General features: G+C 60.5%; 1 protein-coding gene across 1 annotated transcript; it reads left to right on the top strand.

The window, feature by feature from the left end:
• Positions 1 to 363: 363 nt before the first annotated feature.
• Positions 364 to 1,218, top strand: LDBPK_364140 (hypothetical protein, conserved; the record flags this gene model as incomplete). The annotated part of the gene is made up of 1 exon (XM_003865480.1): positions 364 to 1,218. One exon carries the CDS (start codon positions 364 to 366, stop codon positions 1,216 to 1,218), a length of 855 nt encoding a protein of 284 aa, XP_003865528.1.
• Between the last annotated feature and the right edge of the window lie 582 nt (positions 1,219 to 1,800).

The raw sequence follows: 1,800 nt of genomic DNA on the forward strand, positions 1-1,800 counted from the left end.
GGCTCGGGTGCCGATACCGTTAGCGCTGCGGCATCGCAGCTGCGGAACGCGTCAGGCTCGGTTGCCAGTAGCGGCGGCGCGGCGAGCGCAAAGAAGACCTCCGTTGCTGCTCCACGGCCTCCCTTGTCGAAGCCTGCCCGCGGCGGCGGCCACGGTGGCCGCGGAGGAGGCAAGGGCGGCGCCGCCGGTGGTAGCTCGAAGCGTGGTGGCGCATCGCGCGGCACTTCTGTCACCTCGCGAGGAACACGGTCTACGTCCAAGACACGTCGCTCCACGACGTCGCGTGGCCGAGGTCGAGGTCGCGGCAAGCGCCGCGGAAACAGTGGGCGGCAGCGGCATCAGCTACAGGTTATCGCCGCCAGCATGGAAGCTCTGAAGGAGCAGGAGCAGGCGCTGCGACACAGCGTAGAGGTGGAGGAGGAACTCGAGCTTGAAAGCTATCGCCCCATCTACAATGTGCTGCTGATGGAGATGGTGCGGGGCCAGGTGGAGCAGGTGAACCGCCGCCAGCGAAGGCTGAACGAAATGCTAGAGGCTTTCAAGGAGGAGGGCCTGCTTGGCGGCGGCGGCATCGGGCTGCACGACGAGCGACAGATCGACGCCCTCGTGAAGCGGCTACGCGCGCGGCTGCATACCGACGAAGCCTCGGAGCTGGAGACACTCAAAACAAACAACAGCAACCTCAAGCATAGCCTCGATGAAATCAAACTGGCCATGGAGAAGAAGAATAGCGAGATGGAGGTGCTGCGCGCCAACTACGCACGCAAGTTGGCTAGGACGGATGTAGAGAACGACGCGGTGCGGGCGAAGGTGGAGGCCGCTCTGCACGCCTCTACCCTCGATGTAGAGCGCATGAAGCGGGAACTGAGCCACCGCATCGACATCGCGTGCGCCTCCATCCGCACGCCGCGCTACAACACCTCGATGGGGGCGCTGCGAGATCTGGTGCAGCAGGCGCAGGAGGAGGTGCAGCGGCACCACGATGAGCTGACAAGGCTGGTGGTGTCCATTGGCGCAAAGGATACCTTCCTCAAGCACGAGTCTGAGACGATGCACTCGAATCTGCCTTCAGCGTACCGAACCGAACTGCGAAAGATGGAAAAGGACCAGCTGCTGAACCTGCTAGACGTGCTTAGCTTTCAAGAGGGTGTGGTTGATACTATCGGCAAGGCAATCTACATCATTACAGAGGCGCAGCACAAGACGGCTGTTGTGTAGGAACATCTAGTGTGACTGTGCCGTTCAAGCGCGAGCACCTGCGCCGTCTCCCCGAGTCTGTGTGTGGGTGCAGTGGTGATGGCGGTTCCTTTGGTGTCCTCCACGCACTCTGTGAAGCGCTTCGTCGGTACTCCTTCACATCTGGGGAGCTTCCTGCCGCCTTCAGGATGCCTGCAAGAGCGAGAGACCTGTGTACGCGTGTTAGTGCGTGTTGGCCGGGAGAGCAGAAGGGAGCACCACCATCATTCATGGTGACCGTGTGATATGCCCTCTTTTGTGGGTGTTTCCATTCCGTCTCTGTGTCTGCATTCTTTTTGTCCGATGAGATGTCTTGTGAGTTGCCACTTAACAAGCATCTAGGCGGCCGCAATGTGCTTTTTGGAATCACCTTTTTTTTTCGCATGTTGCTCTCGGCTTCGGTTTGTATGTATGTGTGGAGTGCGGATCTTTCCCACGTATTCTGCGTGCAGCGCCACTGCTAGACGCACGGGCACGCGTGAAGACATAGGCACGAGGCACCGTAGAGAGGCGCAGCCTGGGGGAGGGGGATCTTGCCCAACCCCTTCTCTCCCTCCCTCCACC

Source organism: Leishmania donovani, chromosome 36 (assembly GCF_000227135.1).
Source record: "Leishmania donovani BPK282A1 complete genome, chromosome 36".
Lineage (NCBI taxonomy): Eukaryota > Euglenozoa > Kinetoplastea > Trypanosomatida > Trypanosomatidae > Leishmania > Leishmania donovani.